Here is a 15,329-nt window from a genome sequence, read left to right as displayed (position 1 = left end):
GGCACTCGGTTTTGAATCCAAGCGAGCGCTTGCCAACACTTCATGGGAAACCCCTCGGCTTTGGCACTGGTAAAAGACTAGAGCTCAGGGACATCTCAGTTTCAAGGGAATGACCCCGGGTGCGTGAGTACGAAACCTTGAGACATGCTATTCCAATTCCCACCCTCGTCTCGTACCTATCTACCTTACTTGATCAGAGTCTCCGTAAAAAAAGACAGCAAATGAGAGTTCCGCCGCATAATCTCACTCAAGTAAATATCAGCGATAGCGGTCCTGGCGCGTTCTCGGGCTGCTCTAATCCGTGTGCAAGATCCTCGCGCGCCGCAGGCTTCTAACTGCGGACGAAATGCGAGCAAGCAACATGAGAGCCGCCCCCGCTGAGAAGGACGCGCAGCTTCGGTGTTCTCCGCTTGTGACCAGAGCTTGCACGGAAGTGCTGGGCCGCTGATCTACATTAACCAGCTCCTCACACTCTCCACCGTCGACCTCGTGGCCTTGGTCTCCTTCGTCTGCTTCTGATGGTTCCGCTCTCGGGCACTGGCACAGAATCCACGCCCTCCCCGACTGTGGCAGCTCTGGCACGGTAAGCGTGTACGCGGGGATCTTCGTGGCCTCTGCGACGATGCTCGATCCATATGCAACTAGGGTCGCCTGCGGGACTGCAGACTGGAGGCTGACTCATGTGGTTGTCTCGGCGTCGCCATTCGACTGAAAGACTAAACGAGTTACTGTCGATGAGGGTCAGCTTTAAAGCGTCTGCAGATGATTCTACCTGGCAATCTGGATCCTCGTAGAAACGCAGCGGGTGGTCCCCAACGTTTTGTGCCGGCAGGAGGGTGGCAAGCGTCGACCCGCATGTAAACTGCACCGTTTTCGATTCCCCTGTGAGTTCCACATCTACCGACGATCCTGCTTGGTCACACCTCTTGTTTATTCCTGGTGTCTCATCTGCATATGTACACATGAAAACAGCCACAGTGGAGATCAAATACAGCAGACAAAAGGATTGTTTCAACCTCGGCATGATAGGGCGGGCAACCCCCGGGAAGCTCAGTCCCTTGCGAGAGCTGACAGCTGTCATCGTCGAGTTGTGGCGGTCACACACAATTCCATCCACCCAAAGAAAGAGTATCGATGTCGAAGCCTACCGGAACTGTATGAGGTGCGCAGACAACTATATTTCTGCTCAAATGCGCTCTTGCCCACGGCTAGAGGCAAGACATCGCCTTGTGGTTGCGCCACTACGCGCGGGGGGCGCCGGGGCCCGGCGACGGCAGAGATTGGGTTTGCCAGCATCTCTATGTCAGCTAACTAGTCCCTGTTACTGAGCTAGATCCAGTGTGGATCGCTAATCCAGCCTCAGTTGGAATATGTTATTGGACAGTAGACCAAAGGCGAAAGTCAGAGAAGGGCTGGTTGCTGCGGATCCAATTGTAGTAGTGAATGGTTTTAGGGTTAGAGTCTCTCAGTGGAACCACTCAGTCTGCAGTCTGTATTCCCGAATGCTGCTTTGACTGCAAACGGCGCCGGCTCCCTCATCAAGGACTCTCCCGCTTACACCTTAACTGCTCCATAGCTGCCAGAGAAAGGTTCTGTGAAGCTTGTGAACAAGTGTAGAGTGGTTCCGTCCGACGATGCCATCGCAGGAGGGCGACAGAAAGAAGGACCAGAATACAGAGCAGACTGCTAGGTGACAATTGATGTTACCCAGCGGCCCCCAAGTTCGGGCGCAGATGCTGACAACAGTTTGGTGAGCCAAGCAGCGTTTATTAGATATCATCTTCGCCTTGCTCATTCGTTTTGTGGTCACCCTCTGAGAGGCTCAAGGCTTGTGGCTAACTGTAGCTACGCATTTACTATGCGCCTTTGAGAAAATTCCGAGCGTGTCCCTGCACCGGTGTTGGCGGTGAGCGAAGGCGTCCTGGTGAATGTGTCGTCATCGCCAGCTATAACGACACATTCTAAAGATCCTTGATGCTTTGTGACCATCAACCTGACGGACCACTTGTTCAAATACTATAGCGACGTGTAATGCGATACCCGAACTAGCTATGCTCGTGATCTTCTCACCGCTTGTACTGTACGGCCGCTATAATAGCTTCTTTGTACTACGGTATTGAGGTGGTTGGGAACCTGTTTGTTAAGAAACACACGCGGCCTACCGCTTCCTAGTACCGGTCATGAGGCCTGTGGGTCTGAACCCACGACCTACGTCGGGCGCTAAATGGTGAGAAACAACTATCGCTCATATGCCAGCATGATCAGTACCATCGTTCACAGAGTGGGCGAGGCAGGACTATGAGTTTTTCCAGGGAGAGCACACGAGTTGGACACCTGGATTAGATCTCAGAAGTTCGACGAGGCAGCGCGCCAGCGAGCACCACCGAGCCGTCATGAATGAATGCGCAACCCACCAGGCGGTGAGCACCGAGGAATTTAAGACCGAGTTTGCATAGGTTATTTCCTACGAAGGCAAGATGCATGAAATCGTTTCGCGAGGTTCTGGACTATAGGGGGTCGAACCGAAACGCCAACAGCCCGGCGTGTACTTATCAGGTGGGTCTCATCATTATACCAGACCCAATAATATCCTTCGAAAGAGCAAAACAAAACCCTCTGGAGGCATGACACGAACTTCTGGCTCTCATCACTTCACTCCACGCAGGATCTGACAACGGTGACCACAAACATTCACGCGGCCAGCATTATTGTAGGTGCACTTCTGCAGCATCCCAGCACTCGACTCAAAACCAGCGAATCCCTCTCTCAAACCCTGTTCAAAAAGTGGGTGAGCACGCCAAGGGCCAATGCCCACACGGCGCTCAGGGATGTCGCCCTTTCTCCACTGGTCTCGTCGTCAGACCCGGAGCTTGTCGGCCGCTTCGCCACCTCGATTACCACACGACACTCTTCTTTAGGCACTTGGTCTTCTTCCTGCTGCAGCACGACGTGTGACACGGGTGCCGATTTAAGTGCTGCGCACTTGTAAACCAGCTGAACGGGTCCTGCCTCTGGCAACTCCGGTACGGAAAGTGTGTACGCTGCTGTTTTTTTGGAAGGCTCACCAGAGCGATTCGCAATCAAGGTAGCCTTTGGGACCAGAGACTGCAGAGGGACTGCCGTCAACCCTTTCTCTCCGGCAGGCAACTGGAAGACGTAGTCCAAAAGAGCAGGAGACAATCCTCGCTTATCGCCGCACCCGAATGTGACGGACGCGGGCGCGTTGACCTTCAACGCAATGGCTTCGTTAGGGGTCGCTTTGCAGACATCTGAAGACAGGGCTCAATGGAGGAAGCGTGACAGAACGGAATGGTGGATGGCTTTTCTGTATGGGTGCTGTACTGAGGCGGATAAAAAGTGCTGGGTCCATGCAAATGGCGACAAGTCAGATGTAGCTCTTGCAAACATCGCTCATCATGACCTGCAGCCTCTTCTTTTGTGAGGATCGGAAAGTCAACCTTCTGAGGGATAAGGTGCTATATTGTACTGGTTCAGCTGATCTAGAGTGACAACACACGAAGGCATTAGCCGACGCCGAGCGAGTCGCAGGAGACAGAGGCACCCTCAGTCCGCGGCGAATCATGCGTTGCCACCGTGCCGGCTTCCCTTATGTCCATCTGGACGGAAAACAGTCATGGCACAAGGAGTGCGCCAGCAGTAAAAAGGGTATTCAGCATTCTATACACTGAAAATGACACTGCATCATACTGACGCCAGTCCGCCTTACTGGATGGTGACACTTCCGTGGCCGTCTTTCCCCAGACTGAGACCTGCACGACACATTTTTGCTGCTTTGCTTCGATTCCTCCGCCACGCATTGCGTTCTCGACGTTTGCGGATTGCACAGCGCAAACGAAGTAAACGGTGTACGGAGCGTCCGGAAGGTCGGTTGCTGAGAGTGTATATGTCTTCTCCTGCGCCTTCAGTGCCTTGATTTCCTCGTTCGAGTCTGACACCTGCAGCTTCAGTCCGTTCAAAGGAGTTTCGGCCTGGCACGCAGAGTCCCTGCAGAAATGAGTGTAGGTCTTTTCTTGCTTGGGGGCCGGGAGGAGGGTAGTTAGCGTGCTCTCACACTGGAATTTAAGGCCAGTCTTGGTGCTGTCGTTGAGGTCTAGCACCAGCGGACTCGCTCCAGGTTGGCAAGTCTGGATGTCTTGGCTGACGTCAGCCGCGTGGGAAATCTCAGACTGACAGGCACCCAGACTCCATCCAAGTAGGCAGACACACACAACAGTGAGCGAAAAGGGTCTGACTGCCAATGCGCAAAAACTGGGAACGGCATGCCCAGCAAGGCGCCGCCAGTAGGAGCTAGATGCTTGCATTGTGCGCCACTCTAAGAAAAACCTGGGAGTCCCGCTTGCGGTATCTTAAAGAAAGCAAACTACACAGCTGTAATGTTCTACAAGCAAATCACCTGTAAGCAGCAACGCAACCCAGTTTCTCACCAACCGGCGCGCGGTGTCTGACATCTGTATGGCATCGACAGGACAGCGGGCACTGCAGCGGCGACGCAGCCGGATGCGCCAAAGACTCTTGTGCCCACGAATCGCCCACGCTGTGCATGCCCCAGAGTCAGACCTGGGGCCAGCCATCGAAATTGTCAATTGTGAATCGGAGAAACAGGGCGAGACTTCTCGACCCGACCAAAACGTGTTTCGGAAGAGCCCTTGGCCGTTCTCTCAAGTCTACGCTTCTAGGGCAAGACACAGCGGCCGTCAGCCGCGCACGCCCTCCACTCTTATCAGTGAGCTGCTCCAGCGACGCCATCATCACTGAACGTGAGGGCCTCAAGAGCAGTCAGCGCCCTACGTCTTCACTGTCCCTAGGTCTAATCCGCAAAGTGCAGCGACAGCGGTTCTGTTCCAGAGTTGGCTTCTGAACTCGCCTGCCGCTTCGTCTTCAGATAATAAGCTCAACCGCGCGTGTTCGTGACGCAACACGACGGGGCTGGTTGCGGTCCGCTGGTGAAGAGTTGAAGGTACCTCAAACTGCAAAAAAAATGATACCGAATATCTGCAGGCCCTGCTCGTGCGGTGCCACGGCCGTCGCGGTAGCATCATCTGGTGAGCCCCCGGGAAATGCACACGACCATGTGTGCAATGCTGGAAGCCGCCTTGCACCACTGGCGAATGGCACCATTGAGCAAGGTATCCGGGCAAGACTCGTTTCAAGCCAACGGGATAATCAAGTTCTGGTAATTTGTGGCAATGCATTCAAAGCCCAGCAGTAGTGACACAGTCAGCCGCCCCCGCATATACCGGCGAAGGGACGTGTCGGCGAGCGTGAACTCGAGACTAGGACCGAACGGACAACCCACCACGCGGTGAGTATCACAGGATCTAGGGTAGGATTTTCAGAGATTACTTCCTACGAAGGCAAGATGCATGAAATCGTTTCGCGAGGTTCTGGACTATAGGGGGTCGAACCGAAACGCCAACAGCCCGGCGTGTACTTATCAGGTGGGTCTCATCATTATACCAGACGCAACAATATCCTTCGAAAGAGCAAAACAAAACCCTCTGGAGGCATGACACGAACTTCTGGCTCTCATCGCTTCACTCCACGCAGGATCTGACAACGGTGACCACAAACATTCACGCGGCCAGCATTATTGTAGGTGCACTTCTGCAGCATCCCAGCACTCGACTCAAAACCAGCGAATCCCTCTCTCAAACCCTATTCAAAAAGTGGGTGAGCACACCAAGGGCCAATGCCCACACGGCGCTCAGGGATGTCGCCCTTTCTCCACTGGTCTCGTCGTCAGACCCGGAGCTTGTCGGCCGCTTCGCCACCTCGATTACCACACGACACTCTTCTTTAGGCACTTGGTCTTCTTCCTGCTGCAGCACTACGTGTGGCACGGGTGCCGATTTAAGTGCTGCGCACTTGTAAACCAGCTGAACTGGTCCTGCCTCTGGCAACTCCGGTACGGAAAGTGTGTACGCCGCTGTTTTTCTGGAAGGCTCACCAGAGCCATTCGCAATCAAGGTAGCCTTTGGGACCAGAGACTGCAGAGGGACTGCCGTCAACCCTTTCTCTCCGGCAGGCAACTGGAAGACGTAGTCCAAAAGAGCAGGAGACAATCCTCGCTCATCGCCGCACCCGAATGTGACCGGCGTGTGATCACTGTCGACATTCAAAGCGACGGACTTGTTAGGTGTTCCGTTGCATACACCTGAGAACACGGGACAATGGGATGCTGGATTTTGGCTTTGCGTAAGAGGCACATTCCGAATGGTTACACCTGACACCGATCAAAGGCCAGAAAACAATATGTAGGCCATGAAACATACCCGCTTGTAGCGTGTGTACCCTCCGAGACGGCGGGAACCTAAAAATCCTCCACAACGTTCTACAGGAGCTGCCTTAGCGGCGGTAGAGGCTTCGTCGCGCGCACTAGTGGTTGAGCTACTCTTAGGGGGGAGAAATGTCACACCACTTCACTGCAGTACACTGCGATGGTCTTCACCGAGACCAAGGGAATCCAACTGGAGGCTGACCCCTTCGCCTACTCATTCGCAAGACATCGCTTATCTGCCCTCCCGACCTTCTGATACTCCAGCTCTAGAACCAAATGTCCAGATGCCAAGAGGGACTGCATACGCTCACCTTGATACCCAGGTTTCTATCAGGATCCCATCCACTACAGTTCGAGATGTACATGTTTATCCAATTTTCTTTACGGACAGGGGAGATCGCAGTGTACTGAATTTAGTGGGTCTTACTGGATGGTTCTAACGGCGTCGGTTTCTTCCCCCAGACCGAGATCTGCACGACGCATGTCTGGTCCTGTTCTTCAGGCAGCGCTGCTCTGGCAGCGGAGCGCATGCTCTTCTCGAGATTCTCGAGTGTTCCAGGGCACACGAAGTAGATAGTCGAGGGCGCGTCGGGAAGCTCGGTCGCAGAAAGTGAATACGTCGTCGCCTTTTTGTCGGAGCGCTCCGAGGCATCCTGATCCGACAATGACAGGTGCAGTTCGTTAAGGGGGCCTTTTTTTTCACATTTTGGATCCTTACAAAATTGTGTGAAGCTGCTTCCGACTTTAGCTGGTTCGAGCGTGGTCACTTTTGGGCCGCATTGGAACTGCAGTTTGCTTTCCGACCCGGTGAGGCTGAGCGCGAGCAGCTTGTCTGCTGAAGTGCACTCCGGGACGGCACCGGTTGGTTGGGATAGTTGTGCACGAGAGGGCGAGATGCCACAGAGAAGCCGCACAAACAACAGTGCGCACAAAACATTTGAGAGAATGCTCTGTTTACTGAAGGAGGCACTGGCGGGACCCCCCCCCCCCTGAAGAGTCTCCCAAAGGTACAGGCCTGCATCGCGAAAGTGGCGAAGATGCCAGCAGATACTCAGGTGCAAATGACTCGGGAGGCTTTTCAGCCACTGGGAGAATGTACATCTATACAACCCAGCGGCTTCGCCTGCAGCGACAGCAGATTCCCTCTTGGTGTGAAGGGGGGTCAGCTTTGTCGCCGTGCCGGCTTGCAGCCCCACGGGGGTACGCAAAGGCTTTTCTGCGGGTTTTGAACAGTGAGTCCGCAACGGGGCAGGGGCATGGAACAGCAAGTGATCTTGAGCCAAAGTCACTCATGTACCCATAGCTCACTGCCTGGTGGAGTTCTGACAACAACAGGCGTCTAAAGGTCAAGTTTATTCATGTCACGGCACACCAAACATGTGTGTGCAGTTCCAGCACCGTCGCCGCGCGCGGGGGTGTAGAGCCGACTTGTGTGTTGGGAGCTGCGCTCTCTCCTGAGCGGACGAGATGCAGAACGGCGGGAACCAAACTAGGTGACCAAGAACACACGTTGTCGTAAAAGAGTGTGTTCTGCCACTCAAGCCAGACATTTTCCTCGAGACGCGTGACTCACTGCGTGTCAGTTGGCAGCGGTAAAGAATTTTTCTTCTAAAATCCACGCGTGAAACGGGGGGGCCGTTGCTCGGCGTGTACCGGGAAAGACGATAGCCAGAACTGTGCAACACTTGAAACACCCATTATCCGCGTCGCACCGTCTGTGAGATCGACCGCAAACGCCGGGAGCCGGGATTGGCTTCAGTGCTTGTTAATCAGTAACGTGAACAAGAGGAACAAAAGGCATGGAGCTGTGCGGCGCTGTATTCATAACCCATGCCTTGTAGCTCTCGTGCGTGGGTGACTACATCTGAGAGGAGCTTGAATCGAGGCAACGGGGATCCCCAGTCGTCTTCAGTATCTTAGGAATACAATGCTTTTCCCGACTCCACCCCAGTGAAAGCATAAGTCTATCGAGCTAAACGGTATGCTCCCTACAGTAACGGTACACGTGGATGTGCTTGTAGCACAGTTCGCGCGTAGTGTCATCGTACGAGACTCAGAATGATGTGATGCTGACATCCCCAACTCTACCTGAACGCGGCTGAGAAAGGCCGTTGTGCTCTCGTGGTGTCTCGAGAAGGAGCATGAGAGTCAAGTGGATACGTATCGTCCGGCTGGCAGGAGGGCCGGCGAACTGACGCAGCACCAGATTTGTAATAGCTGCTGAGGTCATTCATGCTTTCGCCTCCATTTTACCCAATGGTTGGAGCAAAACTCAGCGCATGCTGCGCGCCCGAGCCGCAACCTGGAACAAGTTTCCCGCTTAAACAAGACTGACTCAAACACTCGCTTCTCAGCCGCCTGAAAGGAGCCAGGCCATACGAGCCAGAGGTCCCCTTGCGACGACGGCAGCGATGCCTTCAGCGACGGAATTCCCGGTTACTGAGACATGTACAAGTTTATCTTTTGCGGCCACTCCGATTGCGGGCAACCGATACGTTTCGCGTCATACGCAAACCGCTGAATCACGCCATGGCTCAAAAACGAGGTTTTCGCGAAAGAAACGCGTCTTTCGGGGGAGACTCCCGCAGCAAAGCATCACTCAAGGAGTTTGACGCCTGCATCGTGGGTCAGCACCGGCAAATGTCGAACATATCGTGGTTTACAGAAAAATCAAGGTCGTCTCTAGTGACCACACTTCTACCTTCGTCTAGCATTTTCCCAGTTCTCTCTCTCGGGCCTCAGCAGTACAACTGGGTGTTGTCCCTTTTGAAAAGCATCCCAAACTCCATGCGGAGGCTTAGCAGACACAGGCCACAGGTGACCGAATGCGAACACACTGGGCGGAGCAAAGTAGATTTCGCCCGTTGCTTCCCCCACATATCACACATCCGACTCAGTTCTTCCATAACACAGGATGGATTGGGGTACCCCGCATATCCCACACGGGGAACTCCGTCTCATCGAGCCATCTCTGCGTTTGTCGCCTTCAAAGAATGTTGAGCTGCGAGGATCCGAGGCCAGTTTCAGCGTCTGGTTGCGACTGATCCATCCGCTGCAATTGGTCGAGGGAGCGTTTCTCATGAACATATGAAAAGCGAGTAACGCGAGAGACCAGATGAAACGCTCACGAGAAGTCTTCGGATTGTAGGGCCGGCGCCAATTGGAGTCGCTCGCCCGATGGGGCGCCCCAATATACAATTACATGCATACATCGTGGTATAATTATGAGACACCTGCGAGACTGACGTTTTGTAAGACATAACAACGTTAACATATTCTGCACCTCTGCATGTCAGTGTCGTATACAGGTTGCACGTCTGGTCTGTCTTCGTAGCCGAACCACCGATCAGAAGTCACTTTTGACACGCGGCGACTCACGGTTCGGCAACCATAGCGAAGCATGAGCCATGGAGTTCTACCTTCGTAGTCCCTGTCCGCGGTCTGTGCAACAACTAGCATCGGCGCGCTGGCAGGCCTTTAGCAGCGCCTGCGACGACAAAGCCAGGTGCTCATCTGTAAGAAGCATTGGCCCCATAAGCCCACAACGCTGGGAGTCTGCAGTATTGTGCTGATTAGTCGTTTACGCCTCAGCTGCAGGTTGTGGTCTGTGCTTGCCGAAGTCTGAAATAGCGCAGGCACCGTAACCCGGGCACGGCAATGCCCATCCGCCGGACTAAATCTAGAGGCAGTAACAGGTGTGGATTTCCTTGTATGCTTCCCACGCGAGATGCACGAAACTATCTTTCTAAAGTGAAAGCGACGCCTCCGCATAGCGTGACGATAGGCATATTCAGGCGTATGCCTATAATGTGAGTTTCAACGGGCGGGCAAGCAGCACTGGGAACAAGCATCGACCGAGATTGACTGCGCAGCTCAGCAGCGGGTGGCCTGTAGCAACGATTTTTTACGCGCAAAAGTCCATAGCGGACCTTGGAGAAGCGAATTTTGAGGTGATGGGGACTCCGAGAGCACCCCGAGTTGGTTGTGTCGTTCGGTAATGTGTATTCCTTCTGCGTCAGGAGCGGGACGTCGCTCTTTTCCTATGTACGTCGGTAACGCACGAGGGGTGCCTCTACCGTCAGAGGCTACCATCGTAAAAAGGCAACATGACTCAGTGGTTTTCTCCCGATACATGAACCACAAACATCCAAAAACAAGGACAACCATAATTGTCAGTCAGGGGTGTCGGGCTGCACGACGATTACTGGGGAAACGGCGCGCTGAAACAACTAGTATGCGGCCGTGCTGATCTCACGGTCGCGTATCCCCCAGTACGCCGCACACCTTTCCTTTGGCCTGACTACCTGAGAGTGGAGAGCCAGAGCACCTCCATTCTTCCACCAGCAGATTGCCTCAAGCAATGACCACAATATAGGGGGCTAACAGGAAAGCCACAGACGACACCGCTACCAGATTTGTCCGTCTCTGCTCGCTGGTTTCGTCGTCGGAACCAGGGCTGGGGGGCCGCTTCGCCACCTCGACCATAACCTCGCACTCCGCTGCAGTCTCAGAGCTGTCTAGGCCCTCCTCCTCCGGTCTCGTTCTGTTTTTACCACTTTTTTTTGTCGCCGCGCACTTGTAGAGTAGCTGCACTGGGCCTGTCTCCGGCAACTCTGGGACGGTGAGAGTATATGCGGGGACCTGGTGTGCGGATCCGTCAAAACCATTCGCAATCAACTTGGCCTGAGGTATCAAAGACTGGAGTTTGGCCGTCATCTCTTGCCCTTCTGTAGCGGTTTGGAAGACATCGTCGAACAGAGCAGGCGACAGTTCTCGCTTCTCGCCGCACGCGAATGTGACAGGTTCGACGTCTTCGCCGACCTTCAGGGAAAGTTTCTTCGAGGACGTGCCGTCGCAAACGTCTGAGAAAAACCAGCAGAGTGGAAGAACAGACACGCGGAGTGTTGCTGAGACCAACGGACATTCGCGGTGAAGCAGTTGACTTTGACACGCCCAACCCTGTCCAGAGCTAGCACTCAGCGTCACGCCTGCAAGCACCGTGCTCATCTGCTGGAAAGCACGCGGCAATAGGCTAACGCGCGTGCGTCTTTACTGGGGGACGGGACAGTAGTTGGCTTCGACGCCCAAACTGAGACTTGCACGACACATAGGGCGGGTGAGGAGTCTGCTGCAACCGGCGAACGCATGCTTCTCTCGGGCGACTTGGACTGCGCAGAGCAAACAAAGTAGGCGGTGTAGGGCGTATCGGGGAGCTTTTCGACTGAGACGGTGTATGTCGTCTGCTGCGCTGCTGCTGGTGCTGCAACAGAAACCAGCGGGTCCTCAGAAAACGCCAGGCCACCTAAGGGAACCTGGACCGTGCACTTCGGATCCTGGCAGAAATGGGTCTGGTGTGTCGCCGGTTTCTTCTCGGGGAGCAAGGTCGTCAGATTCTCTCCGCATTTAAACTGCACTTTGTTTAGCTTTTCGTTTGTGAGGTGTAACGCCACCGCATTTCCTGCAGGTTCGCACACTGGGATGGGTTCTTCTGCTCTCGCCCTTTGCACGTGGACAAACACACCCGCAAGCACCAGCAAATGAAGTAGGGACGAACAGGAAAACAAAGCTTTCGAAAAGGGAAGTTCAACAGCACAGGCGGTGAGCATGGGACTGCCCCGCCGTGCAGGAATCCGCGTCTGGCTGCTGAGGCTCTGCATGGTCGATTCGCAGAGCAACCGAGAAAGCTCTATAGAAGGCACAGCCAAGTTTGTTCAAAGCACGTCAAAGCCTCCGGAGAAAATGGATGGATGAAAGGGTGATCGTGGCGGACCGCTGAGAATAATGAGAACGGCTATCAGACAGCTCACGGTGAATCTGCAGTCGTACGCAGCAGGTGGGAGCGCGTGTGGGAATTCTTCGCCAGGGCCCGAACTCGGGCGCGGGTCCATTCACTCACGTGCCTTGAGAGATAAACGAGAGAGGACATCTCTCTTTTTCTCTGTTCGTAGCCAGAAGCCTCTTCCGCAGCAATTGGACCAAAGGACTGGCTTGCTTGCTGGATGTTATGCTTTCCTCAGGGGGGAAGAGCGGCGTTCGCACGCCATACCGATCAGGGTGAGGCCGCAGTTGTCAAGTGGCTGACTACGTCCTTACAGGACGACGGCGTGATCCTCCACTAATTACACCCGAGATATGACGGGTTTCGGGCTGGATCACCCGCTCAGCGGCACGTAACGGGTTCAAGCGAAACTGCCGGAAAGTGTGGCACAACAATTGCATTCCTCGGACTGTGTGCGCGTCAACAGCGTGTTAAGGACCCAATCGCCCCGTCCGGCTGCATCGGGGAGAGGCATACCTTCGAATGGCAATCTCCTGCTTCCGTTTTTCTCGTTCATTGGAATGGTGTGCCTCCAGTAAATAGACATCAGGGGACTCGGTTGTGTGTCGCTTTGACTGGCGCGCCTCAGTGTGGGTGGTTGTCACCGTGCCTCCGCTCTACGTGTCGATCCCACACTAGAAATGAATGCATTTCCTTAGGCTATTAGAGAAACTACGAGTCAAGGCCACCCGCACACCATGAGGTACACGCTGGCACCTGAACGCCGCAGTAAGCCAAGACAGAACAGCAACTTGTAGGGAGCGGGTTTCTCGGCTCACAGGGGCAGCCACGTCGCATTCACTCTGTAGTCGTTGCCGCTGTTGTTCGTGGGGGGGTCTTTGATTGCGGTCGCTGTCACTGTTGCCAGTCTCCATTGAGCTCTAGTTAATTGTAGTAGTTTTCCATGGCATGCTCATGCGGAGGGGCGCCGCTGTTCTGCGAGTAAGGAGTGAAATGCACCGAGCAACTGTAGTGCCTAACAACAGGTCTTGCGGCACCGTCCCCACTCATCTTGTTCTCTTCATTCCGTGACTCAGGTGTGGTCGCTGGGTAGCCCACTCAGGGAGCGCTACAAAGTCATGCATAGCGAGTCTCGTGTAGTCGCCTTATGCCAACGGCCACCTTCCACACGTGTTGGGGGGGCGGGGAGGGCGGTGGGGGGGCAGTTTGTCCGGCAGCGAGTCGAATTTTCATGCCCCTTCATTTCCAAAAACAGGGATGCCATCAGATGACGGATCCCCCAACAAGGGGTGTCTCAGAGTCCGTCCGCAGCGGCGAGTGCTACCGTGAGGTGATTACCTGTCGCAGCTGAAGACCGCGAAGGTGACCTGTGTTTCCCGCGGTGTTTGTGAGTCTGCTCGACAGGTGCTAATCACCGTCTTGTTTCTCGTCCGCTGCTGGAGAGTCACGGCACTGCATCGTGAGCGGTCCCATTCGGTCTGTGGCCGCGCTAGTGAATGTAATTGTGGGCGGTGCCCGCGCCCCTGGGGGCACGTGCGCGACGAGAGTGAGTCTACAGCCGCCTGACAAAGTTTGTGCGCGACCAGAAGCGACTCGTCGGCAACGGGGCCGGCGGTGGCACTCCGCTACTCTTCAAAGTACTTTGCGCTGATGCGGCGTACAGCAATGGGACCGGCGAAGCCAGAATTTTCTCGCAGACTGTCAGGGCCTACCTTACATTATACGCGGGTAGAATCCGCTGTTTATAGCCCAGTTGGGTTGATCATATTGCTTTAACCAAGCAGTAAGTCTTGACTGCAACGCAAAACGGCGCAGCTGACGCCCACTCGAACAGACAACAGTTGGATGACGCGACAAAAGGCATGGACTCTATCTACCCCGGGCGCTCTCATCGGCGCAGCGTTACTCCGTAACGAGTTCTTTTGTCTGCACTGACTTGGAGCGGGCATGGCTCCGTCCATGCCACAGAGAAATGGAGAATGCACGCCAGACAGAAAGGCTGGTAAGACTCTGACGGAGTGTTGCGATCATTCGTTGGGCACTCAAGCTACCATGGCTGCAGCGATTCAGGGACGAATGCAGTGCTTCTGCTGTTCGCAATCAGAGAGCCAGCAAAACCCACAGTAAAAAAAAACAGTTGATTTTAGCGATTCATTCATCTTCTAAGAATGCTTACCGCCTTGAGAGCTGATTTCTAGGATAAATGTCGAGGAAAGCTTACATGGACGCTGAAGGGCAAAAAGTGCGGAGCAAGGGACAGGTCAGTCGCTTCTAGACAGCGCTACCATGACCGCTCTTGAGGATTGCTGCAGGAATCTGGAAAAATGTGCATGGATCATGGATGAGCAGAATTTGCTTTTTTACTGTAAAGGACGGGCGAACCGCGGTTGTCCGCTGCTGGCTGGGGTCCTCGGCATCTTGTGCCCGCCGAACGTAGGCCTGCTGAGAAAGTAAAACAGTCTGTTCATGAGGCATCTTCATCCTCAGCTCCAAGAGGCTCCATCAAAGAGTTCATTTACCTTTAAGGGTTACCAGAGGTGTCGAGAGCTGAAACTGAAACACCAGCTATGCTGTGCCAGGTATCCGCACTGGCGATACCAAGCCGGCTCCGGCGAGCAGCACAGGAGGGGGGGGGCGTAGCTCCCCTTTCCGGTGGTCCTGACTCTCCGTTCGTTGCTAACACGAGTTTTTCTGCATGGAAACCGCTTCATTTGCGTCTCGATGCAAAAAGACGCCTTGATGCTTCTTGCCACATGCAAGAGGCACAGATATCAATTTCAATAAGGTGCAAACTTGCGCGGTGGGGGTGTGTGCACGCGGCCTAGCGCCGCATCTTTCCAAGGCTGTAGCGGAAGAGCGGACCCCGCCCAGTCGCACAGGCCGCGCGCCTCGCGGTGTGCCTTCCGTTCGCCGTTGAATAGAGTGGGCAGCCGAGCTGTGAATTCTTTAGTTCCTCAAGATCTTTGCGGCTAGCGCCGCAGCAGACTGCGTACAAAAGATGCTGCAGGAGGTGTAGCTACCTGTGCCGAGCACCGTCCGTCGGGAAGACACCCTCCTCCAGTGCCTGAGCAGGTGGCTCTGCTTCATCTGCACACCGGGCAGTTCCATGCATCATCCTTCGAGCCCCTGCCACACGGCAGCCAGTTTTTCATCGTCGCGCCTCCGCAGATCTGAGCGTCGCGTCGAGCGCCAGTCACACAGCCCTCGAACCTTCCACGTTCCGTTTCCGCCTTTTCCGCTCACGTTCCTTGG

The 15,329-nt window shown here is 54.6% G+C and overlaps 3 protein-coding genes across 3 annotated transcripts; all 3 read right to left on the bottom strand.

Annotated features, from left to right (window-relative positions):
- Positions 1 to 2,766: 2,766 nt before the first annotated feature.
- BESB_047440 (SAG-related sequence) lies at positions 2,767 to 4,322 on the bottom strand (the record flags this gene model as incomplete). Its single annotated transcript, XM_029363195.1, has 2 exons — positions 2,767 to 3,269; positions 3,728 to 4,322. 2 exons carry the CDS (start codon positions 4,320 to 4,322, stop codon positions 2,767 to 2,769), a joined length of 1,098 nt encoding a protein of 365 aa, XP_029220561.1.
- A 1,347-nt stretch (positions 4,323 to 5,669) lies between these two features.
- BESB_047430 (SAG-related sequence) lies at positions 5,670 to 7,591 on the bottom strand (the record flags this gene model as incomplete). The annotated part of the gene is made up of 3 exons (XM_029363194.1): positions 5,670 to 6,175; positions 6,726 to 7,421; positions 7,495 to 7,591. The coding sequence occupies 3 exons, from the start codon at positions 7,589 to 7,591 to the stop codon at positions 5,670 to 5,672; spliced, it is 1,299 nt and encodes a 432-aa protein (XP_029220560.1).
- A 3,060-nt stretch (positions 7,592 to 10,651) lies between these two features.
- On the bottom strand, positions 10,652 to 11,955 carry BESB_047420 (SAG-related sequence; the record flags this gene model as incomplete). Its single annotated transcript, XM_029363193.1, has 2 exons — positions 10,652 to 11,160; positions 11,352 to 11,955. The coding sequence occupies 2 exons, from the start codon at positions 11,953 to 11,955 to the stop codon at positions 10,652 to 10,654; spliced, it is 1,113 nt and encodes a 370-aa protein (XP_029220559.1).
- Positions 11,956 to 15,329: the final 3,374 nt, after the last annotated feature.

Source organism: Besnoitia besnoiti, chromosome III, assembly GCF_002563875.1.
Source record: "Besnoitia besnoiti strain Bb-Ger1 chromosome III, whole genome shotgun sequence".
NCBI lineage: Eukaryota > Apicomplexa > Conoidasida > Eucoccidiorida > Sarcocystidae > Besnoitia > Besnoitia besnoiti.
The sequence above is the reverse complement of the archived record's forward strand: the minus strand, read 5'-3'. Positions and strand labels throughout refer to the sequence as shown.